Source organism: Ovis canadensis, chromosome 8, assembly GCF_042477335.2.
Source record: "Ovis canadensis isolate MfBH-ARS-UI-01 breed Bighorn chromosome 8, ARS-UI_OviCan_v2, whole genome shotgun sequence".
NCBI classification, from domain to species: Eukaryota; Metazoa; Chordata; class Mammalia; order Artiodactyla; family Bovidae; genus Ovis; species Ovis canadensis.
Window position 1 is genome coordinate 38,505,234 of NC_091252.1, and position 26,610 is coordinate 38,531,843.

General features: G+C 42.3%; 1 protein-coding gene across 3 annotated transcripts in view; it reads right to left on the bottom strand.

Annotated features, from left to right (window-relative positions):
* Positions 1-26,610, bottom strand: part of FIG4 (FIG4 phosphoinositide 5-phosphatase) — a 178,977-nt gene that overhangs the window by 76,514 nt on the left and 75,853 nt on the right. For all 3 annotated transcript variants that reach the window (XM_069598142.1, XM_069598144.1, XM_069598143.1), the window contains 6 exons: positions 20,026-20,159; positions 18,619-18,735; positions 16,589-16,634; positions 15,447-15,595; positions 14,282-14,448; positions 1,445-1,583 (listed from right to left, as the gene is read on the bottom strand). In XM_069598142.1, the coding sequence (XP_069454243.1) occupies positions 1,445-1,583; positions 14,282-14,448; positions 15,447-15,595; positions 16,589-16,634; positions 18,619-18,735; positions 20,026-20,159 (752 nt within the window). The remainder of the gene's footprint in view (positions 1-1,444; positions 1,584-14,281; positions 14,449-15,446; positions 15,596-16,588; positions 16,635-18,618; positions 18,736-20,025; positions 20,160-26,610) is intronic.

Consider the following 26,610-nt stretch of genomic DNA (forward strand, 5'->3'; position numbering starts at 1 on the left):
TGTGAGACACTGTTGAACAAAATGAGGGCTAGATCACATGGATGCTGTGAGAGGAGAGCCTTAGGAGCAGACTTGACATCACAGGGCTCTGAGCAGAAGGGACCAGGCTCAAGTCTCATATGTGAAAAATGTTGCCCATTATTACAACATGACTCTTCAATTAACAATACTAAAGAGTCCTCTTATTAAGCCCTTACAATGACTCTGTAATGTGTGTCCTGTCATTTACATTGTGCAGGGGAGGGAAATGAGACTTAGAGGGGTTAAATAACTAGTCCAAGGTCACACAGCTGCAGAGACACCAACTCAAGTCCCCTGACCCTGCGGCCTGTGCTACACAGGGAGTCTTGTCCAATCCTCAGGAAAACAGTTCATTTATTTGGGGACTGCTGCTGCTACTGAGTCACTTCAGTCATGTCCAACTCTGTGCGACCCCATAGACGGCAGCCCACCAGGCTCCCCTGTCCCTGGGATTCTCCAGCAAGAACACTGGAGTGGGTTGCCATTTCCTTCTCCAATGCATGAAAGTGAAAAGTGAAAGTGAAGTCACTCAGTCGTGTCTGACTCTTTGTGACCCCATGGACTGCAGCCTTCCAGGCTCCTCCGTCCATGGGATTCTCCAGGCAAGAACACTGGAGTGGGGTGCCGTAGCCTTCTCCGTATTTGGGGACTACTGCTACCAATTTAACTGTCATCATAATAGCCCATACAGTGAATGACTCAAGAAGGCCCAGACTGAGCAACAGGGCTGGCTCTAGAGTCTTGTCCTCCCTGGTGTCACCAAGAGTTCCCTGTGCTTCCTGGAGGAAAGAACATTGGAATTCCAAAGTGAGGCTGCCTAGACACCACACTTAAAAACCAAAGACGATTCCTTACGTGTTAAGGGTTCTTTATCACCCCACATTTGTAGGAAGCCCTCAAAAGTTATGTTACTGGTTTGCTCCAGTGGAGCTTCAACTTAACAGTTCAGTGATAAAGCTCTGAAACTTTGTATCTTATGAAAACACAAAACAACTGCATTTGTTAATGACAATTTCCCAGTGTTGAAGCTGAAACTCCAATACTTTGGCCACCTGATGCGAAGAGCATTTGAAAAGACCCTGATGCTAGGAAAGATTGAGGGCAAAAGGAAAAGGGGACGATGGAGGATGAGATGGTTGGATGGCATCACCGACTCAGTGGACATGAGTTTGGCTGGACTCCAGGAATTGGTGATGGACAGGGAGGCCTGGTGTGCTGCAGCTCATGGGGTCGCAAAGAGTCTGACACGACTGAGCGACTGAACTGAATTATCAGGACATCAACAATACTAAATTCCTCCTGGCAAACATGTAGCAAGGCTGACTACTTTAGCCTATATAATCATTTCTCAAAAAGAAAGTTCTCTCATATTCAAAATAACATCAAAGCTGAATTTAACATAGTAGACCAGGAAGAAAAATACCTTCTTCTTGTTGGTAAAAGTCTCATGGTATTTTTATGATGCAAATAAAAATCTGTAGGGAGTTCCCAGAGATGAGGTTTCCCTTCAGTGGGATGGAAAACTCCCAGGAAGAGATTAATGGAATCTTGTCTGTCAGCATCTAAAAAGCAAAAATACATAATTTAGGAACTCTATTACTCACATAAACAACCCAGGGGAATGCTTTCTTAGGAGGATTAAGGGTACATCTGGAATGTCATAGAACACACCTCTGAAAATAATAGCATTTATACTGTAAAAGTCATACACAACATCTGAAACACCCACCAAGATTTTGAAAATTAAAATCTTATTTCAAAATGTTTCCTTTTTACTCTATATATCTCATAACATAGAGGATAGTGAACGTAAACTGCTTCTTGAATTTTGAGAGATTCTTAAAAAGTCTTTAAGAACTGCCCTAGTTACCTTAGTGATTGTATTCTTAGAATAAAAACATTCTCACCATTTGTTAGTTTACCTGAAACAAAAAACATCTTCACTTTATGGCAAAGACAGAAGGGAAGTCAGACAAATAAAGCGGCCCAATTTCTACCCATATTCTGTTGCACATCCTTGAACAAGTTAGTTTCCAGGTTTCTGCTTTTAATCCATGAAAAGATACTCTATTTCTTTAGGAGAGACAACGTTTACAACATTTTGTTTCCCCTATAGCTGTGTTTGATAATGAAGGCAGCGTGTGCACAGGGGAAACAGCATCACTAACCATTCAACCTCTCCAAAATTACCTTTTCAAAACAGACTACAAACTAATCAAACTGACCACACACACACACACGCACGCTGTCTCTCCTCTTTTTCTCAAATGTATTTTGGTAAAAACGATAAGCACTGAAGTGGTCTCATGAGCCATCCTTCCCGTCCTGCACAGCCCCCTCCCAAGCATCCTTCATTCTTTCCATTCTGGTCTCTGAGCCCTTGTATATTCAAGTTAGGGGCAGACATCCACAATATAAATAATAATCTCTTTCTGAAATTGAGCACAGAACCAAAAAGCCAATAGAAATGACTGCTTTTGAAACAGGATAACATCATCATAAAATCAATTTTCTTCCAACAGCTATAGTGCACACAGAAAAGTCTGAAATTAGCAACACTGTTCTCCTTGGGCTATTTGGTCATTTTGGCAGAAGCAATAAATGAAATCTGGTACATTAAACATGGGTTCCAGTTATATATTTTGACAGGAAGCATTCCATTAAAACAGTGCTCACCTTTTATGCTACAAGTAATATTTGAAAGGGATGTGTTTATATGATGAGTATACTTGGAGCCTTTTTTCCATTTGTTGAGAGAAAACATCAAGTATTAAATGATGCATGCATTACCACCCCAATTTGCACCCTCTTAACACAATATGAAAGTAAACATACTGCTTTTATAGTAATTATATTCTTTATGATTCTTGAGTAGACTTAATGGCACTTAATAATTCACACTATGCAGTACCTCAAAATATCTTAATTCTATCTAAAGAAGCTTTCCATTTTTCAGCCACGTTTTCGAGGAGTTTCTTTCATCCCTAATTAAACCTAATAGTAGTTCCTTTAATTTTTAGCAAGCATGATAAAATGTAAGATTGAGAAACCTAACCAAATAACAGATATGCCTTCAAAGGATCATAATGGAGACTTCTTGAATGTACTGCTGTTACTTTAGCTTACAATGTATCTGGTATTTACTGTCACCTACTAAGCTTGGAATCTAAGGCCAGCCCTAATGAGCCTCGGAATCTTTTCCTGGTTACTTTTGACTGCAGATGACGTTTTCGCCCCCTGGAAGACAGTAGTACTTTGGACCAAGACAAAAGCTTAAAATAGGTAGGTTCTCTGCAGTTGCAGATAACAAGAGGGCAAAATAACTACCTACTTTTATATTCAATTGTGCCTTAAAGGAAAAAGGAATAGGCACCTGTCAAACTCCATCCAAATGGTTAATCGCTAATGCAGGGTATTACAATAGGTCAGGCTGGAAGATAACAGTTCTTTTTAATTAGCCAAAAATGTTTATTTGCAAACTAGAACATTTGTTGACCTAATATTAAATTAAGTCCACGATAAAGTGGCCTCTGAAATCAGTAATGGAATGGGATGCTATTCGATAAACAGTACTATTTAACCAGGGTGAGGAGCAGACAGTGACTCGAACCACTACCTCCTACCGTATGTTGAAATAAATCCCAACTAAATGCCGGAAGGACAAAGATCAACACGCTAACAGAAAAACATGCAATTTTTAAAAATATAAATTTATTTATTTTAAAAGAAATAAATAGATGGTAAACATTATAAAAACTCAAATTTACTATTATTCAATAAACGACGCAAACTGAAAACAATGCAAACCATTTTCTGCTTATTAAGCTGGCAGTTCAGTTCAGTTGCTCAGTCGTGTCCGACTCTTTGCGACCCCATGAATCGCAGCACACCAGGCCTCCCTATCCATCATCAACTCCCGGAGCTCACTCAGACTCACGTCCATCGAGTCAGTAATGGCATCCAGCCATCTCATCCTCGGTCGTCCCCTTCTCCTCCTGCCCCCAATCCCTCCCAGCATCAGAGTCTTTTCCAATGAGTCAACTCTTCGCACAAGGTGGCCAAAGTATTGGAGTTTCAGCTTTAGCATCATTCCTTCTAAAGAAATCCCAGGGTTGATCTCCTGCAGAATGGACTGGTTGGATGTCCTTGCAGTCCAAGGGACTCTCAAGAGTCTTCTCCAACACCACAGTTCAAAAGCATCAATTTTTCGGTGCTCAGCCTTCTTCACAGTCCAACTCTCACATCCATAATGACCACAGGAAAAACCATAGCCTTGACTAGACGGACCTAAGTCAGCAAAGTAATGTCTCTGCTTTTGAATATACTATCTAGGTTGGTCATAACTTTTCTTCCAAGGAGTAAGCACCTTTTAATTTCATGGCTGCAATCACCATCTGCAGCGATTTTGGAGCCCAGAAAAATAAAGTCTGACACTGTTTCCACTGTTTCCCCATCTATTTCCCATGAAGTGATGGGACCGGATGCCATGATCTTCATTTTCTGAATGTTAAGCTTTAAGCCAACTTTTTCACTCTCCACTTTCACTTTCATCAAGAGGCTTTTGAGTTCCTCTTCACTTTCTGCCATAAGGGTGGTGTCATCTGCATATCTGAGGTTACTGATATTTCTCCCGGCAATCTTGATTCCACCTTGTGTTTCTTCCAGTCCAGCGTTTCTCATGATGTACTCTGCATATAAGTTAAATAAGCAGGGTGATAATATACAGCCTTGACGTACTCCTTTTCCTATTTGGAACCAGTCTGTTGTTCCATGTCCAGTTCTTACTGTTGCTTCCTGACCTGCATACAAATTTCTCAAGAGGCAGGTCAGGCGATCTGGTATTCCCATCTCTTAAAGAATTTTCCACAGTTGATTGTGATCCACAGTCAGAGGCTTTGGCATAGTCAATAAAGCAGAAATAGATGTTTTTCTGGAACTCTCTTGCTTTTTCAGTGATCCAGCAGATGTTGGCAATTTGATCTCTGGTTCCTCTGCCTTTTCTAAAACCAGCTTGAACATCAGGAAGTTCACGGTTCACATATTGCTGAAGCCTAGCTTGGAGAATTTTGAGCATTACTTTACTAGCATGTGAGATGAGTGCAATTGTGCGGTAGTTTGAGTATTCTTTGGCATTGCCTTTCTTTGGAATTGGAATGAAAACTGACCTTTTCCAGTCCTGTGGCCACTGCTGAGTTTTCCAAATATGCTGGCATATTGAGTGCAGCACTTTCACAGCATCCTCTTTCAGGATTTGAAATAGCTCAACTGGAATTCCATCACCTCCACTAGCTTTGTCTGTTGTGATGCTTTCCAAGGCCCACTTGACTTCACATTCCAAGATGTCTGGCTCTAGATTAGTGATCACACCATCATGATTATCTGGGTCATGAAGATCTTTTTTGTACAGTTCTTCTGTGTATTCTTGCCACCTCTTCTTAATATCTTCTGCTTCTGTTAGGTCCAGACCATTGCTGTCCTTTATCGAGCCCATCTTTGCATGAAATGTTCCCTTGGTATCTCTAATTTTCTTGAAGAGATCTCTAGTCTTTCCCATTCTGTTGTTTCCCTCTATTTCTCTGCATTGATCGCTGAAGAAGGCTTTCTTATCTCTTCTTGCTATTCTCTGGAACTCTTCATTCAGATGCTTATATCTTTGCTTTTCTCCTTCGCTTTTCACCTCTCTTCTTTTCACAGCTATTTGTAAGGCCTCCTCAGATAGCCATTTTGCTTTTTTGCATTTCTTTTCCATGGGGATGGTCTTGATCCCTGTGTCCCGTACAATGTTATGAACCTCATTCCATAGTTCATCAGGCACTCTATCTATCAGATCTAGGCCCTTAAATGTATTTCTCACTTCCACTGTATAATCATAAGGGATTTGATTTAGGTCATACCTGAATGGTCTAGTGGTTTTCCCTACTTTCTTCAATTTAAGTCTGAATTTAGCACTAAGGAGTTTGGAAAGCTGGCAAATACATTCCAAAATGGACACGTCTCTACTCCTCTAAGAACCAATTGCTACATCCTTTCGTTAAGGCTATCTGGCTATATATATGTTTTTAAAGATCCTGAAAATATCTATATTCTGACCTAATAAATATGCTTCTGAAATTTTCATAAGATAAAAATATGCAAAAAAGAAGTACGTTTAAAAGAAACATAAATACACAATAAAAACAGGTAACCATACTATGGTGCTTCTAAAAGACAGACTGCCACAAGGCTACCAAAAATTAAGTTGTAAAAGAATATTTAGGGTCATAATGATTACTCACATTATCTAAAAGGGCAAAAGCAGATATACATTACCTGTACAGTAACTAGAAGGATCATGTTCTGCTAAATATGAACAAGTCGCTATCTCTGAAATGTGAGGATTATATGATTTATTTGTGAGTTATTTTATACTTTTTATAATTAGCATATATTACCTTTATAACTACAAAAAAAAAACAACCCACCATTCATTCACCCAAGAGCCTACTATGTCCCACACTAGGGATATGGTCTATACATAACTGATTCTGGCTTTCATGGGGCTTACATTCCACAGCAGGAAGCAAAAATAATTCTCAAGTAAATAAGGTACAGGGTACTTTCAGAGGATGTTAGTTCTTTGAAAACATAAGAGTGACATGAGAGTGATGAGAGAGAAGAGGGACACTTAGGTCGGGTGGTCAGGGAAGCGGGTGGAGGCTGCACAATGTCAGGAACAGCACGAAAGTGGAGGGGGGAGCGGGGGGCTGGAGGGCAGGGGGCAAAGAAAGAGCAGGACTGCGGACAGTGAGGCAGACCACACACAGCCTCGAAGGTCATGGCAAAGAGTCCGATCTTAAATTTGAAGAGAAGCCCTGGAAGGGATTTCAGAGTGGGGAGTGATATGATCCAACTCTCGAAAGGATCACTGTGGCTGCCGTGAAGAGCGAGAACAGAAGAGGGGAGGCCGAGGGAGGAATCAGGAGCCACGGCAGCTGTTCAGGGCCACCAGCTGTCTCAACCAGCCTGGCAACAGTGAGCAGGAAACAGCAGAAGGATTTGGGATATACTCTGGAGGTGGCGCCAACCAGGTTTGCTGAGAGATGAGACCGGGGAGGATAAGGAGAATAAAGAAATTAAGGATGATTCCTAGGATTCTGAACTGAACAGTGGGAGCAGAGGTGAAAAAAGAGAAAAAGTAGAGAAACAAGTTTGGGGCAGAGTCAAGTCACTTCCTGCTGGAAATGATTCATTTGAGATTCTTCTCAGATATCCGTGGTAGGAAGAAACTTGGCCTCATGACTTTCCCTCCATAGTTTCTCATGAATATTTCATCTTAGATGGCAAAAGCAACTTTGTAGATGTAACTGAAATGACTAATCAATGACTTCAGCGTAGGAAAATTATCGTGTCTTACCTGGATCGGCCACTGGAATCATAAGAATCCTTTAAGGGCAGAAGAGGAAAGCAGACAGATTTGAGGCACAAGGGTTGATGCACCATTGCTGGCTTTGAAGATGGAGTGGACCACAAGCCAAGGAAGGTAAACAGCCTCTCAAACCTTAGAACTGGCCCCAGCCAACAGCACGTGGGGACAGCAGTCTGAGAACCACCTGGGGTTCTGCCAGCAACCTGAATGAGCCCGGAGGCCTCCAGATCAGAGCCCACATTCTGACTTCATTGCTCTCATTTGAACTTCAGCCAGGTGAGAGCCTAAGCAGAGAACACAGCTGGGTAATGCTATTCCCAGACTTCTGAACCACAAACAGTGGGACATAATAAACAGGTGTTGTTTTAAGCCACTGAGTTTGTGATAATTGGTTATGGCACCTGTAGAAAACCAACACAATATTCAGGAGGAAATGCCTGCAAGGTAGGCATTTAGATAAGTCTGGAGATCAGCGGAGGAGTCAGGGAAGAGCTATATATTTGAGTGTCAAACGTATGGTATTTAAAAGCTGGGTGAGATACCCCTAAGGTGAAAGTGTAGAAAGAGTTTAGAAATAGGGCAGGAGAAGTCACCAGTGAGACTGAGAGACACAGCACAGAAGTGAGCTTCAAGAAAGAGGGAGCGCTCCACTGTGACACAAGCTGCCAAACAGCTGAGCAAGGTGAACACTCCCCTAGTTTGGCAGTGGGAGACTGTGGGAGATTGTGGGCGACTGTGACAAGCATGGGTTTGGGGGCATGACAGGGCAAAGGCTCAGTGAAGCAGGTGGAGAGAACAGGATATGAGAGAGGGAACAGGTATGCAGATAACACTTCCAAGAGGTTTTGCTTCAGGAGAGCAGAGCTTTTGTTAGCAGTGGGTGTGGTTAAGAACAGAAGGAAAGATTAGATGGAAAACACAAGGTGTGCCTCTATGCTCGTGGAAATGAGGCCACAGAGGGGAGAAACTGACTGCACACGGCAGTGAGCATATGAACAGGGGTTCAGTGCCTGGGTCGGGAAGATCCCCAGGAGAAGGAAATGGCAACCCACTCCAGTATTCTTGCCTGGGAAATCTCATGGACAGAGGAGCCTGGTGGGCTACAGTCCATGGGGTCACAGAGCCGGACATGACAGCAACTAAACACACACACACACACACACACACACACACACATATATGTATATATACGTGTGTATATATATGTACATACAGCTGTTCTAGTATTAACTGTGCAGGTATGTTATATTTTTTTCCTTAAAATAGGATTTCAATTCAATAAGCTTCAGAAAAAAATATTCAGGTTTACCTACATATAAATATAAAAGAAAATCAGAGCTTGACAAGGAAGTAACAATTATAAACTTCTTTCTAACATCCAAAGAGAATACCGAGGTACTTGTTCTTTTCTTATTGATGTCCTACAACTGCTTATGTAGCCAGTTATAAGAGAAACCAAAGGACGTTTCTTAGAAAGAAAAGAAACCCCAGAACATGGTAACAATATGTGAAAACTCAAAACAGGTTTTAAAATGAACCTGAAAGGGAGTCAGGTGGGTTACCCACATAGTATTCATCTGTCTATATGAACCAACGATAAAATTCTTAACAACCTAACTTCAAGAACCTTCCTGTCTACCTCAGAGACATAAGATGGAGAGACTGATTCACAATCTTGAGTGCCTAAAGAAAACGGTTCTATTAATATATTACCATTATATAATATCCATTATAATTTAAAAATAAGTTGTACACCCCAATGGCACCATGCTTCTCAAAATAAATAGGGCTGTTTTAGCCATATTATTCATAAAATAATTCTTTTCATGATAGTTCCTCTTTCAGTTGCGCATAATTCTGCTTTACCTTTCCATCGTGTGCATGTTACTTACTTACGACCACCTTCTGTCTTTTAATTGTTCTCCTTTCATTTTTAATCATGCACAGCTACACATTCCCTCTCTGCGCTCTAATCTTACTGAAAAACACATGACTTGGTCCTTAAGTGTCAATCAGTTCGGTTCAGTCGCTCAGTCGTGTCCGACTCTCTGCGACCCCATGAATCGCAGCACGCCAGGCCTCCCTGTCCATCACCAACTCCCGGAGTTTATTCAAACTCACATCCATCGAGTCGGTGATGCCATCCAGCCATCTCATCCTCTGTCGTCCCCTTCTCCTCCTGCCCTCAATCCCTCCCAGCATCAGTCTTTTCCAATGAGTCAACTCTTCGTGGCCAAAGTATTGGAGTTTCAGCTTTAGCATCAGTCCTTCCAATGAACACCCAGGACTGATCTCCTTTAGAATGGACTGGCTGGATCATAATGACTCCCAATTCAGGAACAACCCTGAACAGGAGAGGACAAAAGATTGGACGACCCTTTCCCCAGGGCAGTTTTAAACCTTGTTCAACACATACCCAGAGGTATATGTACTTGTTGGCACATGACTTACATAGCTCTTCAAGCTGAATTATGTTCCCCACAAAAGGGATATTAAAAGTCTTAAGCCCCAGGACCTGTGAATATGACCTTATTTGCAAATCAAGTCTTTGCAGATGCAATCCTGTTAAGATACAGCCACACTGGAATGGGGCAGGCCCTGGTGTCTTCATAAGAAGAGACACATGCACACAGGGAGAACGCCATGGAGACACAGCACGAGAGGAGAATGGCGTGTGACACCAGAGACAGAAACGAAAGCACACAGTTTTAACTGCAAGCCAAGGATCAGCAGCAATCCATCAGAAGATAAGCAAGTAAGGAACCTCCCCCGGAGCCTTCAGAGGGAGCACAGCCCTGCTGACACTTGATTTCCACCTTAAAGCCTCCAAAGCTGTGAAACAGCACATTTCTGTTGTTTTAAGCCACCAAGCTTGTAGTGCTTTGTTACAGAAGTCCTAGGAAACCAGTACAATAATGAAGCATAGCCAGTGAGACTGACTTTAGAGAGACTCCCTTAAAACCATTCTAATTTACAAAACCAAGTGAAACCACATGTTATTTTTAGTGTTTTTAGCTATTTATAATAATCATTTGCAATAATGTTGTAGCCACTTGGAACACATCAATACATATTAATATCTTTATTGGGAACGACAGCAGTAAGTGAATAAAGGATGATGGGAATACTTCAATATTTTTGCTTTAGAAATCTAGAATTAAAACTTACGCCACTGACCTGAATTTCTAAATTTGACTTTCCTAACTCTTGATTTTTGTTCAGATTAATATACTTTGATTGTAAAGTTCCTAAATCCAGCTCAAGGAGTCATGCATACAGAGTAATGTCCAAACACTCTAAAGGTCTATAGTGGCTTTGCGGTTTATGTTGCGCATTGAGCTTACCAGCTGTATAACGGCCATAATTCTCAGTGAATTCAAAAGACATGATTTGAGCAGTCTAAGAGCATTACTGATAAGCTACACGTTATTAGGCTGATATACTTAGCCCTGTTGATTTCTGAATTCAGGGAAAAGGGGAAGCTGGGGAGGGCATAGGCAATGAATTAACTCATGCATTTATTAATTCAGTCCATAAACAGTTCATGTGCCATGAGCAAGGCAGCAGGGACACCATAGAGAACCAGCAGTAAATAAGATGCTCATGAGCTCTTGGGTCTCACGGTGGGGGATACAGGGACACACAACCCAACTAATACCACAGTTAAGGATTTAAGTGCAACTGTGCCAGGTGCTGCAAAGGTGCAGAATGCTACAAGAACAAAAACTGGAGTACCTTCCTTGAGAAAGTGAAAGCAGAGTGAGCCGAAAAGCTCAGAAGACTGCAGTCTTATGTTCCAGTGTTCCAAGGGGCACAGCAAGAGCCTCTGGCAGAGGAAGCCTAACCTAGTCAGGAAAGAGTGAGAAGGTCTGTGTGTCTGGAGAGCTATGATGGGGGAAGGGGATGGCATGAATGGCAGAATGGCAAGGTAGGCGGGGCCAGACCACACAGGACCTCTAGGTCTGTCCCGCACGTCCCCCCACACCCACCAGGCTGCCAACCAGCTTCCAACCCCTCTGCAGCGTGGAAATAGGGATGGTCTTACTTGATCTCGACTCCAAAGTGACCCCCATGCTCCTCACTTCCTGCTGTTCATGCTTTAGTGTGATAGATATCCTGTGTTGAGTAGTGAACTATTTCTCTCTAAAAAGATATACTGAAGCCCTAAACCCCAATATCCACTAATGTAATCTTATTTGAAATTAGGGTCTTTTCAGACATAATCAAGTTATATGTGCTCAGTTGCATTCGATTCTTTGTGACCCCATGGACCCCACCAGGCTCCTCTGTCCGTGGGATTTTCCAAGCAAAAATACTGGAATGGGTTGCTATTTCCTTCTCCAAAGGATCTTCCTGACCCAGGATTCAAACCCAGGTCTCCTGCGTTTCCTGCATTGGTAGGCGGATTCTTTACCATTATGCCACCTGGGAAGCCTGAACCAAGTTAAGATAATGCCATACTGAATTAGAGTAGACCCTAATCCAATTAGGGCTTCACAGGTGGCGCTAGTGGTAAAGAACGGGCGTGCCAACGCAGGAGACGTAAGAGACCCAGGTTTGATCCCCGGGTCAGGGATCCCCTGGAGAAGGAAATGGCAACCCACCCCAGTATTCTTGCCCGGAAAATCCCATGGACAGAGGAGGCTGGCGGGCTACACCCCATGTCGCAAAGAGTCAGACACAACTGAAGTGACTGAGTGTGCATGCACGCTAATCCAGTATGACTGGTGTCCTTACAGGAAGAGGGAAACCTGACATAGATCTAGACATACAGATGAAGAAGACCATGCGACAATGGAAGCAAGACAGCTGCAGGCCAAGAATCACCGAGGACTGCTGGCAAAACATCACAAGCTGGGGAGACGCATTCTCTTCCAGGGACTTCACAGTGAACTTGGCTCTGCTGACAACTTGACACTGAACTTCTACCTCTGAACTGTGAGATAAGTTTCTGTTGTTTTACATCACGTAGTTCATAGTATTTTGTTGCAGCAGCCTTAGGAAACTGTCACAGATTCTGCTCGTGTGTGGGTGGGTCCACAATTTGCTTCTGAGCAATGGTATATGGCAAAGTGATGGCATGTCACCCCACGATTACATTATGTTATGTAAGACTGACTTGCCAGAAGACTTATTCTAGAGACCCTTTCCCATGCCAGTGATGAAGACACAAGCTGCCATGATCCCTACAAGGAACAAGTCCACAAAGAACTGAATTCCCCCAACACAGCACATGAGCAGGGAAGCAGATCCTCCCCGAATCAGGCCTCCAGATGAGACCACAGTCTGACTGACATCTCCACTACAGCTTGGTGAGACCCTCTGCAGAGGACCTGGCTAAACTGGGCCTGGAATTCTGACCCACAAAAATGGTGAGATAATGAATATATGTTGCTTTAAGGTCTCAATTTTTCAGTAATTTGTTAGATAGCACAGAAAATGAATATGCCTGCACAGAAGTATAGCAAACCACCTCTGCATTCTCTCTGGGCATGGAAAAGACTGAAGGCTGACTCTTTTGTGGATGGTTTCATGTACTCTCCTGAGGTTCCCAGCGCTGGAGACACCTGCAGTTCCCTTGGCGTGAGCACAGGCTTCTTCTCACATCAGGCATTTTCCTGCTACTCCCTCCTTGGGAAGCCAGTGATCAATCACCCCTGGTTCCCGTGCTATGGTCCTTCTGGCCAGGACCTAGGCCAACGCCATGCCAGCACCCTCCCCCACGGGGCCTCCTCTGGTCACCTGGTAGGCCTAATGATCCTTTGGCCTAACCAACTCTAGGAGAGGGGGCCATTCCCAACATGGCAGCCCGCTCCTCAGCCTGTCCCTCTGCTTCAGCTTTGCTACACAGCAGCCCAAAGCCAACAGTTCCACGGGGTCCCTCCAAGGAGAGAACACTACGTTAAGCCTGCCCTGAGTCCAGTTCTCTCCAGGCTGGAGGTAAAGGAGCAGGGTTGGGGGACAGTCACTGCACAGCAAAAATTCAAAGAATCTCTTTGCTGACCTCTCTTCTCTACATTTTGTAAATGTTTTTGTCTTTAATCTAGTTTAAGGGTCCAAGCCTCACAAAATCAACCTGAGCTCTTCCTTTAAAAATTCTGTGCACGGGACCTGTCTCACAATCACTTTGGTGAGTGACATCAGAATGGAGGCAGAAAAAGTGCCCTTTTAACTACCTGTTGCGTTAGTACTCCCAAGTCATAAGATGACAAAAGACTAAAATTTAGTGCTAATGTTACTTCTCATTTCTAGCTGCCATTTAAAAGAATCAGTGATATTCACATTGTTAGACAACTGTTAAAATGGTGAGCTCTATTTAAAAATAATTATTCAACACTCTTAAATTGATCTATGTATTACCAGGACTTCCCTGCTGGCTCAGCTGGTAAAGAATCCACCTGCAATGCGGGAGACCTGGGTTCGATCCCTGGGTTGGGAAGATCCCCTGGAGAAGGAAAAGGCTACCCACTCCAGTATTCTGGCCTAGAGACTTCCATGGGCTGTATAGTCCGTAGGGTCACAAAGAATCAGACACGACTGAGTGACTTTCACGTTCACTTTCATCACAAGCAGAAACTAGGAATGAGGCAGAAGCCAAGGAATCACAGTACTGTGAAGAATACAAAAGGTCCAGTTACAGGTGGCCAAAGTGCCCTACTTAAAATACAAAGTTTATTCATTCATTTACTGCATATTTACTGAGCACCTCCTAAGTGACAGATTCTGTTTTATTTAAACTTTTAAAATATTTAACTTTGACGTTACTTTTCCAATTAGCTTTAAAAACAAGGATATGTAAAGGAGAAAAATGTGCATCAGGATAAGTCTCAGAAATGCATATAACTCCAGAATTACCTGAAAAAGCATTGCTGTAATATCGAGATAGAGTCTGCATGATGTCTTTTGAGTGTTGGGTCCATGGTGCTATCTTTCTGTAGGTTTTTACACGATGAACAAGTTGGGAACCACCATACTGAAGGGACAGGGTATCCCCATGGTCTTCATAGAGTTCCTCAAACAACCTAAGAAGCCCAAGTAAAACACACAAACACTAAAGAATTTCATCCGAAGTATTATACACCTTATTCACTTAGCTACAGATTCAAAACAAGTCTTTTCCTACATGAATTCCTCTGAGCCTTTCTTTTCAAGTAGACTCTTCAACATCTTGGAAGATAAATACATATGCAAAATGTATTACATTTTATAGTAATAGTCCAATAAGCAACAAAACCACAGAAAACTCAAAGGGGAGAAAAAAAAAAGAAACAGGGAGACCAAAAAGCATAATCTACCCAAGCCTAGACCAAGGTGGTTCTACTCTCTTAAAAAGACTCCTAACTTTCTGCAGCCTGCCAGCTCAATTTACCTCCCATGATAGAATTTTCTGTTCTCTCTGAATTGCCTTTGGAAGAAAGGACAAGCTCTTATCACATCAAACCATATTCTTTCCTAGAAATACATGTTTGAAACTTACATTTCTTCAAGTGCCGTTAAGGTTTTTTAATGCAGCGATGGCTGAGATCTGGCCATTTGTAAGCTGAGAGCTCTTTTGGACAGAGCCTTTATGACTCTCTCAGAGGACTGATAACAGTGATCACTGCATTTCAAGAAACTTCATGCACTGTCATGGACCCAATGGACAGTGAAATAACAGTATTTCTTACCGAAGAACCAATCTTTTATCTATCTTACCTGTTTAATTCAAAATATATGAAGGCATATTACTTTTTTTCCTAACACAGCCTGAGATTTTTTTTTTTAAAGAAACTCACTAGTTTGGATTTATCTAAAGTACACAGTGTTTTTTTGATAATTAACATGAATAGGAAAACAAAACCATGGCAACAACACATAAGGCTTTAATAGAAATAGATGTTACCAAATTTAAATAACATCTTTTAACAACATAATTTTTGAGAAGCCAAAAGGGGAAATAAGTTCATAGAAGTCCTTTATGATTAATCAAGTTTGCTTTCTGTCATTACCAGCACTTGAAAGGCAAGAAAATAAGGCTTACCTAACTGCATCTGTATCAAATTGTAGATTCGGCTTGTCAATTAAGCCCAAGGAGTACAGTTGATAAGCCAGAGCACATTTCCCCACCATAAACTGTGCTGTGTTGGTGCGATCCAAACAGTCCACACAGTTGGTTCGAAGAACACCAGTCTAAGAGAAACACCAATCATTATTCAGTCACCAGAACTACTTCCATCCTACTCAAGATTTCTTTAAGACAAGCTACAAGTAGGGTGTTATTTCTGAACAAATAATGAAGCATTTTTTTCACTATAGAAGGTTATATTTGCTATTCACAATATTGCTCCAATAGCATCATTATACCTTCTATCTATATTTGAATTTTTCTTTAGTTTAACAAGACTAAAGAAAAATTTAACAAGATAAAACAAATAGCTAACATTTTCCACATGTACCAATTAGTTAAATATGTGCTTTTCCTGCTGGTCTATCTCCTTTATTGTACAAACCAAAATATTTAGTGGCTGAGGCCATTTCATTCTTAAAGCATAATTAATATATATAGTGATTATCTGGCTCATTTTCCAAAGTTCTTCTAATTTATTCTTTACACATTTCTGTTTATGTTTCTATTTCCAATAATTTGATATTATATGAAAAAAAATCTATGAAAGTGAAAGTTGCTCAGTTGTGTCTGCCCCTTTGTGACCCCATGGACTATACAGTCCATGGAATTCTCCAGGCCAGAATACTGGAGTGGGTAGCCTTTTCCTTCTCCACGGGATCTTCCCAACCCAGGGATCGAACCCAGGTCTCCCGCATTGCAGGTGGATTCTTTACTAGCTGAGGCACAAGGGAAGTCCAAGAATACTGGAGTGGGTAGCCTATCCCTTCTCCAGTGGGTCTTCTCAACTCAGGAATTGAACCAGGGTCTCCTGCACTGTGGCAGACTCTTTACCAACTGAGCTATCTGGGAAGCCCCCGCAAAAATATATGGGCCATTACTGTTTCAGCTACACATCCTTTCCAAGAGTTACACATTAGCTGCAAGGCATTAAAACTTGTTCTCAAATGATTAATAATGTTGCATTCAATAAGAAGTATCTCTCTCCATGGTTGCTTTCAGAAAACATCACACACAGTGGATACAGATTTTGTTCATTATTAACACGTCATCTATACCTGCAGGCGACCAGTGGGAATCACGTATCCTCCTAGTTCATTCCACCTGTGTTTAAAAATACATGCTTTAATTTTAAAATATTTAATAACATAATCTATATTCATATTTGGTACCAGCTCTTTATTAAGAATCAAAGTAATAGGGCTGAACCCCCCCAAATAATCCGTTGATTCAGTTTACTTTCTCAGGTAAGTGAATTTGCAAATAACAGAGATGGAATGCTACCCATGCTCCCCTCAAAGGGAGGCCAGGAAAGGAGCATCTTAACCTGCTCCAGCCCCGCACACTAGCATTTTGTCACCCACATTCATCCAAAGTCTCTTGCTTTAATTTAAGCCCATTTCCTATTTGTTTCTATAGACATGAATAATAATTGCAGATCAACTTTATAATACAACCTACCAGGCCTGCTCCTTCTCCCCTCGACTTTAGGAGGTTCTACTTCCTCCAGCTTTCCTTCATGGAGCTTTGCTACAGTCCTTTCGTTGTTTCTACAAACTTCTTTATTATTTTCCTTCCCACATGTTTTCTCCATGCCTTCACCAATGAAGGCATGGGGAAATATTCTAAGTACTATGTAATGACATTAATCTTTTATTATTTAAAAGAAGGTGCAGTGCAGAAAAAGAGTTAACACAGCAGGCCTGACTGCTATCCTCAGGAAGGCCCACTTGCAAGGCTGCCCCTTGGCTGGCGCTGGGAACTTTAATTTCCACTATTTCCAGAACAGACAAGCATGGCTCGTGGTACCTAAGCTGTTTGTAGAAGCAACGTGGTTTGCTGAACAGCCTTTCCTTCTGGGAGCCTGAAATTTTGGTAGCTGCCAGGCGGAGCTGCCTGCGGGACCACTTCCAGTAAAAACCCTGGCACCAAGTCTTCAATCGTCTCCCCTGGTTGGCAACACTTCACATTGGCTGTCGCAAGTTGCTGGGGGAACTGAACATGCTCCGTGTGACTCTAGCAGGAGAGGACTCTGCAAGCAAGTGCCTCATTTCCTCTGGACTTTGTCCCATGTACTTTCTCCCTTGGCTAATTTTGCCTTGTTTTGCTTGTTCATAATAAATCACAGCCAAGAGGACAACAATACACTGCGACCCCTGAGTTCTCTTAGGAAATCACCAAGCCTGGGAGGAGTCCTGGGGACCCTGGTCACAGGTGCCCTGAAATTCAAACTATAACAGAAGGATTACTTGCAAAGATGTACATTAATAATTGGTTAGGGTTTTTTTCTTGCTTTTTGCATGCTTTTTCTTTACCATTATAGTTAACTTTGCTAACTGACAATAAAAAGCTGGAAATACATAATATTGGTTCTTTAAAGATAAATTAAGCACAGATGCTTGATCTGAAGAAGCTCACAAAGTAGTAATGAAGAAAGATTTGTCAGCAAATGACTATAATACAGTGATAAATTTCATTAAAATATTAGTACAGACTGGTCTGACTCTTTGGGACTCCATGGACTGTAGCCCATCAGGCTCCTCTGTCCACGAGATTTTCCAGCCAAGAATATTGGAGTGGATTGCCATTTCCTTCTCCACGGGATCTTCCTGACCCAGGGATCAAACCCGGGTCTCCTGCAAGCAGATTCTTTACTGTTTCCGCCACCAAGGAAGCCCCAGTGAAGAAAGATCTGTGAGCAAATAACTAACACAGTGACAAATTTCATTAAAATGTTAGTTAAATACTAATCTATAGGTGGGTGCATAAGAAAAAATTTTCCTGCTCCTATTTATTACTGAAACACAGAATTCATTACAGAAAGTTTTATTTTACAGAAATACCTTATATAACATTTATTCTAAGAAGCAAGAGATTCTGTGGCTTCCATCTCAAGGTATGTACCTGCCAGGAGAATCTCCCACCCTCATGAACATTCATTCCACAGACACATGGGCAGGGTGTCGTCTCCTCAAAGGAATAAAGTCATCTATCTTCCAAGGAGTACAAACTGCTCATGTCTAGAATATTTTTTGTCTATAAGAGCTAATGTCTAGATATCTTTTAGGTTTTAAAACACCATACGTACTTTTCATCTGGCCGCAGAATGCTACAGTAAGAATCGGGGCGGTTTACAAAGAAGCCTGTTTTCTTCACCACACTTTCTGCGATCACGTTCAGGCGATCTAGAACATTACACAGCTTGCTGAGAGCAAGGAGGAAGAGGAAGAGAAGTGAGAAGGGCCCGACTCTTAACATGCACCTATGTTTATACCCAAAGCCAAGGCTACAGTAATGATACTTGGGAATGTAATTTTTCAAATCTCTGGTCTGTACTCAATAGGGACATTGTAAGAATTAATTTCTAGAATGCAAGGTGTACTCAATAACTAGCAAGATTTGGCACAAGAAGGGCCTGTAACTCAATAGCAACTGTTGGCAAGCCTTAAACTTGGCACATGGCATCTCCCAGCAAGAGCTTTTTCCAAAGCCTTTCACTCCCCAAGAGTGGAGTCAGTGAAGTCAACACGCAGTCATAAAATGTGAAGAGAGCACAATGCTCAGTGCGGCTGTTTGGGAAGAAAACACTGGGAAATAAATTACTATGAACGGCACCAACCAGTAACCAGGCTTATACTCTGGGAAAGTGTGTGTGTGTGTGTGTGTGCATGCGCACGTGCACACGTGCATGTATCTAACTATGTAAAATGATTCAGAGAAAAGTACAATGAGTCAAGTGCAAAACAATACAGTGACATTAAGAAAACGAGAGAGCGAGACCTTGATGTGAACCTAGTGTTTGTAGGACGCCCAGCAAATGAGTCAAAGGACAATGCAAGGTTAATGAGAGCTCCCTGGAAGAGACGAGTTTGGAATCGGAACTTGACGGTGGGAGAGGTGGGAAAGCACCCTGGGAGGTAGGGAGGAGGACTGGAGGGAGAGGAAACATAGGAACAAAGGGTCCAGAATTGGACTTCGGCTGCTACACTGGAGACAGAGCCTGCCGGTTAGCTTTTGCAGGAGCAGAATAGCACTGGGAATAAAGAAGGAGTTATTATATTCTGGAACCAACCAGATGCTGGGGCTTTCACATTACACCAAGGGGTCTGGATTTACTGTAAACGGTCAGGAGTTAGTGCTGGTTCACCCACGAGTGAGAACGTCTGAAAGTGGCATCTGAGAAAGGAATTAAACAGGGAGATAGAATGAAATAGAGACAAAAGGTGAAACCAACACCTTTGAGGAAAAGCAGCTGAGGAGAGGTGTTCTGAGATCACTGGGATGCTTCAAAGAGAATTTGCAAATGGCAAAAATGGTGGGCAGAGAGAGTTTGATCAATTAATTTAAGCCCTCTAATTATACACCAGCAGTGAAACAGCCCCTCAAGCAGCTCCACAAAGGAAAATAAGAGTCACTTTACGGGGGAGGTCGCTTCCTGCTATTCTGCATCACAAGAAGAGGAAAACCTAACCAGACAAGACGAGCATCTGCTCACCTTTTGGTGTACTTGGCCATGTCCCATGGAATATAAATAATCGTGTGCTCGGGAGGCAAAAACTGGTTGAGGTAGGTCACAGCAGCTACAAGCTCTTCGCTCAGAATTCTTTCATGCTTCCTTTTTTCTCTTTCCTTTTCCAAAAATTAAACATTGTCAGTGTTCAAACTGCCTTAACTGGAGAACAGACTTTAAACGTAACTTTGCCACTAAGGCAAAACAAAAAGATGAAGTGCTAAATATGAAAAAAATGAAACCTACCTTATTAAAATTAAAATAAATGCTAATAAATAAATATGCCACTGAATTACGATCAACAGATAATGAGCACTAAATACTCAAACAGACCAGATTTCTTCCTCGTAACCTCCTACAGTCCCAGCAAGTCCAGCTCACCCTACACAGGCCTGTCCTACACACTCCACACCCCACTGTGGCCAAGGAGAATCCCCGAAGACCAGAAGAGAGGACCCCCAAGCCCCAGCCAGCGAAGGACCAGACAGAAATCAACCGGGCTTGGATGGATAATCCCCAAACTGGCAGAGCAGAGAACGTTTTCATAGCCTTCATATACTTTTAAACTTGACTCTCCTAAGATCCCCTGGAGGTAGCCAAAGCAGCCTTGCCTTCCCCTTTTGCACTGTGGCTGAATGCACTGAAGCTGAGAGGCGCAAATGGAACTATATCTTAGCTGTCCACCTCCTCGCCCGCCTGCTGTAGCTCCAGAGAGACCACACTGTCTCCCACTCAAGGGGAGACACATTCTCCCATTCACAGCGGGGCTGGTGTGTTATTACTCAGCTGTGAGCTTGGAGCTCATTCTCTGCCTCCTGAATTCCTCATCTATAAGATGGGTAACAGCAGCACCTCTCTTAAAGGATTAATGTGAGGTTTAAAGGAGATGAAACATGGTAATTTCTTATCAGAGTATCTGACGCATGGTAAATATTAATACAAAACAGACCATTTGTATTATTATTCTGATCAGGACTTTACTCAGAAACAAACATGAAAATAAAAAGTAACTCAGCAATACGGACTATTACTGGCATCAGGATAGGTCTATGCTGTTTTCAACCATGTTGGTTACTTAACTCTCATGAATTTAATTAGATAATCACCAAGGAAACGAAAGAAAACATATCTATTTTGCATAACTGTATATGTCAAATGGAGGAATTCAAGTTAAGACCAGTAATAAATCAGTTTTCAATGAACAAATATTAGCTTATTTTTACATCTGAGAAAATTAAATTACATACTTGGAATTTTTCTCAAAAGTATTTTAAACCAGCTAGAGAAACAAAAGGTTTGTGAATTTCTTCTGTCAAATCTGACATTTAAGGAGATGCACAAGTAAGGTTACTTCATCAACTTGGGATCATCTCTATGCAAAGAGCATGCTTTATGCAGTCTTCCCACAGCGGGTTCGTTACTGAATCGTTCAGTCGACTGCCTTTGGGTCACAGACTCATTTAACAACCAGATGAAAGCTTTACATATGCAAGTGACTTTGTACATCATTTCAAAGGGTTCAGAGATCCTCCCAATAGCCATCCAAGGCCCCCAGATTAAAGTCCTCTGATGGATAATGACATCAGGCCCTTGGCTGGCTTCCTATTAACCCTGAGCAGCAGCACTGACAGTGTAAGGATTGCTGCGAAATTTTTGTCAAGCAGTGTCTCAAACTTACACACGTGGGGAAGGGGGTGGGAAGGAGACAGTTCATACACAGGGCCAAAGAGAAAAATCAAGAAAGGTATTCCATTTTCGACACTTCATATGGAGGCAGAACAAAGAGTGACTATCCCTTGATATCTACACACATACACAGAGACACACTTTGACTAGTTAATATGGACTTCTTCCAAGTGAACTGAATAAATGTCTTCTTCTATCCAATGAATAAAGTAACTGATGACAAAAACAATCAAACATTTTTTCTGTTCTACAAAACAGCAACTTAATCTCCAAAGTATTTTCTCATTATTGTCAGGATTTTTATGACAATGAAATAATAAACAACAATAATTTTAAAATCTGTTGACTGGCATTTAAATATTAAGAAGTAAATGTTCACTTGAGAAATCTGGGCAGGAACACTTTATAACCACATGTATCTGATATTATATTTTGAACCTGCATACTTAATAGAGAAATAGTTGATTTCATACATCATGAATCTCCATTTAACCATAGCTTTTAACTACACTACAAGGACTCAGTAATATATGAAGAAAATTCACTAACTTAGATTGACATTTATATTCTAGTGATAACTTTTTAATTTAGTGCTTCAGCAATAATTTATTTCTATACAAACAATATTTTATTGCCTATACATTTATTAGAAAATTGTTCATGAAGGTTCTTGTTAGTAGAGTTTTGCTTCTTGAATTTTTTTATGTTTCTTATAGGTACTGTGTAATATCAGGCCGAGGTTATGGGTCATCCAGCTATTGTCTTATATCACTCTGAGTTGACAGCAAGAGAGATGAAATTTCTGAACTGATGTGAACAAAAGTCTAAAAAGTGATGTATTTAATACTTGATTTATTTTACAAAGTCAAGCTCTGATTATTATTGTATTATATATAATAATATTACAGGAGTTTGGGGTGTTGGCAGTCATCTAACTGCCAAGGAGACCAATAATTTCCTAAGCCAAAGAGTGACAGAGGGAGAATTAAAGCTTCCTGCCTCACTGTCCACGGCTCCCCTCCTCATCACCTTCCTCCTCTGACACACACACACACACACGTACCCTTATGATTCTGTCCTCCCATTAAAATAACCCCTCCCTCCAGGTTTCAGATTCCTTTCCTCTCAAGTACATGAGGCCCCTGATCATCCCTTCTTTTTCCTGTATTCTCTCCTCTCTTTAAGGATCTCAAACAGATCCTTCCCAAACACTTTAAAGCACATCATGATCTCTTCAGGAAACAACAGCCAGATGAAAACACCAGCTCTTCCACATTCCTCACTAGGTGAGGATCCCACCAGTCCATCCTAAGGGAAATCAGGCCTGTATATTCACAGGAAGGACTGATGCTGAGGCTGAAGCTCCAACACTTTGGCCACCTGATGCAAAGAACTGACTCACTGGAAAAGACCCTGACAGTGGGCAAGACTGAAGGCAGACGAAGGGAACAACAGAGGATGAGATGGTTGGATGGCATCACCGACTCGATGGACATGAGCTTGAGTAAGGTCCAGGAGTTGGTGATGGATAGGGAAGCCTGGCGTGCTGCAGTCCATGGGGTCGCAAAGAGTCGGACACGACTGAGCGACTGAACTGAACTGAGAGAAGAAGTCCTCCTGCAGCTCAGTCCAGGTCACTCGGTGCCCTGGTGCTGGGAACATCAATGAGCATCATCTTACCTGGCCCGCCAGCAGCCTTTGCCACGGTCAACTGCTTGCTTCCTTCACCATGAAACACGCCTTCTCTTAGCTGCCAGAGCACAGCACTCACCTGGTTTTCCTCCTACTTTCCCATCTGTCCCTCCTCTGAGCCTTTATGGGTTCAGCCTGCTCTACCTGGACATCAGGAGCTGGAGGTTCTCAAGTCGAGACCAGAGGCTCCCCACTCTTCTCTCGGTACCCTCGGTTGGGCATCCTCTCCACACCCAAGGACTCAGATGGGCCATCATATCACATCTCAGCCCAGACCTCTCTCCTGAGCTTCCATCTCACACAGCGACCACCTACTTACCATCTCCTTTGACAGGACTCCATCCATCTCAAACCTCAACACATTCAAGCCGCACTCACCGCCTTCCCTCACAGACAGTCTGTGTTCCCTGGCTCAGTGCCTGGCATCACCACCCATTCACCTGAGTGAGCCAGAAACCTGGGGGTCAAGTCTCGCCCCTCCCTCTCCCTCATCTCAGACCCAGCTCATCACTGGCTCCACTGCCTGTGTGCACTCCTCCCCACCTCTGCCATGCCACCCCAGCTGCGGCCAGTTACCCCTTTTCTGGATAAGTATAACAGCCTATGGGGTCCTCCAACATCGAATTTAGTCTGTACCAATCCATTCGTTCTCTACGTTGAGATCAGGACAACCTTCTCAAAACAGAAATCTGATCACCATCTTCTCAACTCTACAAAACCTTCGATGGTTTTGGAAAGTCAAGATAAGACCTGACTCATTAACACACCCTACAAGGCTCTACAAGTCTGCATAACTACCTCTCCAGTCTCTTCTCACAACAGGCTCTCCTGCTTGCATTCTCTGGGACCCAGTCAGAAAGGCCTCTTCTTCCTCAAACGCACCTTATGCCCTCCTGTCCCAGGGCCTTTGCGCCTGCTGCTCTCTTTCCTCTTGGCCTTGTAAAGGGCTCTTCGTTCAGAGGCGTTGCACTGACTCATCACCTCTTCAGGAAGACTTCTCTCCCGCTATAAGCTCTCCCAGCATCGTAACCCTGTCTTGGTACCTCTGCCTCACTTTACCATCTCCTGTTAGACTGTGAGCCCAGAGAAGGCAGGGACTGTTTTTATGACTGCCTTGGCACAAGGAAAATCTTCAAAACTGTTAAACGGTGGCTTCAATGGATATAGGACTCCTTGGTTTCTAATTAAATTGAATTATGCTTATTATAATTAATGATCTCAGTTATCCAGGTCATACAGTCAGCAAAAACAAGACTGGGAGCTGACTAAGACTCAGATCATGAGCTCCTTATTGCAACATTTGGACTTGAAGAAAGTAGGGAAAACCACTAGGCCATTCAAGGATGACCTAAATCAAATCACTTACAGTAGAAGTGACAAATAGATTCAAGGGATTAGATCTGAGTGGCATCCCACTCCAGTACTCTTGCCTAGAAAATCCCATGGACAGAGGAGCCTGGTAGGCTGCAGTCCATGAGGTCGCTAAGAGTCGGACACAACTGAGTGACTTCACTTTCACTTTTATGCATTGGAGAAGGAAATGGCAACCCACTCCAGTGTTCTTGCCTGGAGAATCCCAGGGACGGGGGAGCCTGGTGGGCTGCCGTCTATGGGGTCGCACAGGGTCAGACACGACTGAAGCGACTCAGCAGCAGCAGAGTGCCTAAAGAAGTATGGACAGAACTATGGACATAAGATTGTATATGAGGTGGTGACCAAAACCATCATCAAGAAAAAGAAATGCAAAAAGACAAGATGGTTGTCTGAGGAGGCCTTACAAAGAGCTGAGAAAAGAAGAGAAGCGAAAGGCAAAGGAGAAAAAGAAAGATGAATGCAGAGTTTCAAAGAACAGCAAGAAGAGATATGAAAGTCTTCTTAAGTGAACAATGCAAATAAAGGAAGGCAACAGAATAGGAAAGACCAGCTATCTCTTCAAGAAAATTAGAGATACCAAGGGAACATTTTATGCAAAGATGGGCTCGATAAAGGACAGAAACTATGAATAAAACAGAAGCAGAAGATATTAAGAAGAGATGACAAAACACACAGAAAAGCTGTACAAAAAAGTTCTTAATGACCCGGAAAGCCATGATGGTGTGATCACTCACCTAGAGCCAGACATCCCGGAGTGCAAAGTCAAGCAGGCCTTAGGAAGCATTACTATGAACAAAGCTAGTGGAGGTGATGGAATTCCAGCTGAGTTATTTCAATCCTAAAAGATGATGCTGTTAAAGTGTTGCACTCAATATGCCAACAAATTTGGAAAATCCAGCAGTGCCCACAGGACTGGAAAAGGTCAGTTTTCATTCCAAACCCAAAGAAGAAAAATGCCAAAGAATGTTCAAACTACCACACAATTGTACTCATTTTACATGTTAGTAAGGTAATGCTCAAAATCCTTCAAGCTAGGTTTCAACAGTACCTGAACCTAGACCTTTCAAATATAAAAGTTGGATTTAGAAAAGGCACAGCAACCAGAGATCAAATTGCCAGCATCTGCTAGATCACAGGAAAAATAAGGGAATTCCAGAAAAACATCTATTTCTGCTTTATTGACTATGCCAAAGCCTTTGACTGTGTGGGTCACAACAAACTGTGGAAAATATTAAAGAGATGGGAATACCACACCACCCTGCCTGCCTCCTAAGAAACCTGTATGTAGGTTAAGAAGCAACAGTTAGAACTAATTTCAAACTAGGAAAGGAGTACGTCAAGGCTGTATATTGTCATCCTGCTTATTTAACTTCTATGCAAAATACATCATGCAAAACGCCAGGCTGAATGAAGCTCAAGCTGTAATCAAGATGGCCAGGAGAAATAGCAACAACCTCAGATATGCAAAAGACACCACCCTAATGGCAGAAAGTAAAGAAGAACTAAAGAGCCTCTTGATGAAGGTGAAAGATGAGAGTGAAAAAGCTGACTTAAAACTCAACAGTCTAAACACTAAGATCATGGCATCTGGTCCCATTGAGAGAGTGAGAGAATGAAGTCGCTCAGTCATGTTCGATTCTTTGCCACCCCATAGATTGTAGCCTACCAGGCTCCTCTGTCCATGGGATTTTCCAGGCAACAGTACTGGAGTGGATTGCCATTTCCTTCTCCAGGGGATCTTCCCAACCCAGGGCTCGAACCCAGGTCTCCCTCATTGCAGACAGATGCTTTACGGCTTCTTGGCAAATAAATGGGGAA